Raw genomic sequence first — 1,718 nt, forward strand, 5'->3', positions numbered from 1 at the left:
TGTAGAGATGAGGTCTCACCAAGTTGCCCAGGCAGGTCTCGAACCCGCGGGCTCAGGCAGTCCACTCACCTTAGCCTCCCAAAGCACGGGATTACAGGCTGAGCCACCGAGCCTGGCTTGGAATATCCTTTTTTGGAGGAATATTTTCGCCAGAAATCCAGTTAAGGGGAAATACCTCTCTCATATCTAAGAATCTGTTCTGGCTCAAGAGCTACCTGAGTTTTAACCTTCTGGAACATTTTATCTTCCCCGGATTCATGTTCTGCCATGAAACCTGGTTCTTCCTCAAGGGCTTCACCCATGCTCCCTGCAATCTCTGGGGCGTCTCCCTTTCCCACAATTTCAGGAGTAATCTCACCTTCTATTTCTATTACGATGTCAAATCTGGAAACAGGAAGTCATGGTCTAGAATTGAATGGGTCAAATCATCTGATTATGTGCAGCCTGGTTGTGTCCCAGTCTCCAGTCAAGGAGCTGATGTTCCTTTCTGCAGTCATGTGCCCAGAAAAATGCCTCCCAGCCAGGCTCGGTGGCTCATCCTGTAATCCCAGCACTTCGGGAGGCTGAGGTGAGTGGATTGCCTGAGCCTGCGGGTTCGAGACCCGCCTGGACAACTTGGTGAGACCTCATCTCTACAATAAATCAAAAAATTAGCCGGGTGTGGTAGTGCACGCCTGTAGTTCCAGCTACTTGGAAGGCTGAGGTGGAAGGATTGCCAGAGCCCAACAGGTCAAGGCTGCGGTGGCCAGGAGCGGCCACTGCACTCCAGTCTGGGTGAAAAAAAATGCCCCCTAAACAGCCAGAAACCCTGCAGAGATGGGCAGCAGTCTTAAGGTGGAGACACCCTGATTTTCTTTCTTTTTTTTTGTTGGAGTCTCACTCTGTCACCTAGGCCACTGCAGCCTCGACCTGCTGAGCTCAGACGATCCTTCCACCTCAGCCTTGCAAGTAGCTGGGACTACAGGCATGCACCACCACGCCCGGCTAATTTTTTGATTTATTGTAGAGATGAGGTCTCACCAAATTGCCCAGGCTGGTCTCGAACCCATGGGCTCAGGCAATCCTCTCACCTCAGCCTCCCAAAGTGCTGGGATGACAGGCGTGAGCCACCATGCCCAATTTGACACCCTGATTTTTCTGTCTCTGGGGGACTATTCTTGGAAGGTAGCTCACAGGAGTCAAAGTTATTTTCCCCGGGTAGCTGATTCCTAAAAACTTGCAGGGCAGTGCAGCACAGGTAACAGAAGAGGAACAGGTCACCGTAGAAGACGTTGGTGGCCGGGCAGCGGCGTGTACACTGGCAGCAGGAAGTCCCCCCATGACAGGCCTCCTCTGCGAAGCCCAGTTCCACCAGCCCGGCTGGGGAAGCAGCCATGGGGGATGGGAGGAGAATGTTACCTTGGACCATGGGGGAAGGTGACTTCTAAGAACACCCCAGCTCTGCCCACGTTCCCTGCAGCTCCCGGGTCCTCACACAGCCCTCCACGCCGCCAGCCCAGGCTCCTGGAGTGAGGGGCTGTCACCCCAGAAGGTCCATCCCCTTGCTGCCTGGGTGATCTGAGCACCCCTGTGGTCCCACTTTGGGGAAGGGGTGAGCATGGCTGTAAGTCATTCAAAGAATCCAAAGAGCCGGGCTCGGTGGCTCAGCCTGTAATCCCGCCCCTTTGGGAGGCTGAGGTGAGTGGATTGCCTGAGCCCGCAGGTTCAAGACCCGCCTG

General features: G+C 54.4%; 1 protein-coding gene across 1 annotated transcript in view; it reads right to left on the reverse strand.

The window, feature by feature from the left end:
- LOC103251739 (carnosine synthase 1-like) overlaps window positions 1–1,375 on the reverse strand; it is a gene marked incomplete at its 3' end in the record, with an annotated part of 8,361 nt that extends 6,986 nt beyond the window's left edge. Inside the window, 1 exon segment of the mRNA XM_021708718.1 lies at window positions 1,261–1,375. Within this exon segment, the coding sequence (XP_021564393.1) occupies window positions 1,261–1,375 (115 nt within the window).
- Between the last annotated feature and the right edge of the window lie 343 nt (window positions 1,376–1,718).

The sequence above is a fragment of the Carlito syrichta genome, unplaced genomic scaffold, assembly GCF_000164805.1.
Source record: "Carlito syrichta isolate Samal-C Ts95f unplaced genomic scaffold, Tarsius_syrichta-2.0.1 Scaffold144300, whole genome shotgun sequence".
Taxonomy (NCBI): domain Eukaryota; kingdom Metazoa; phylum Chordata; class Mammalia; order Primates; family Tarsiidae; genus Carlito; species Carlito syrichta.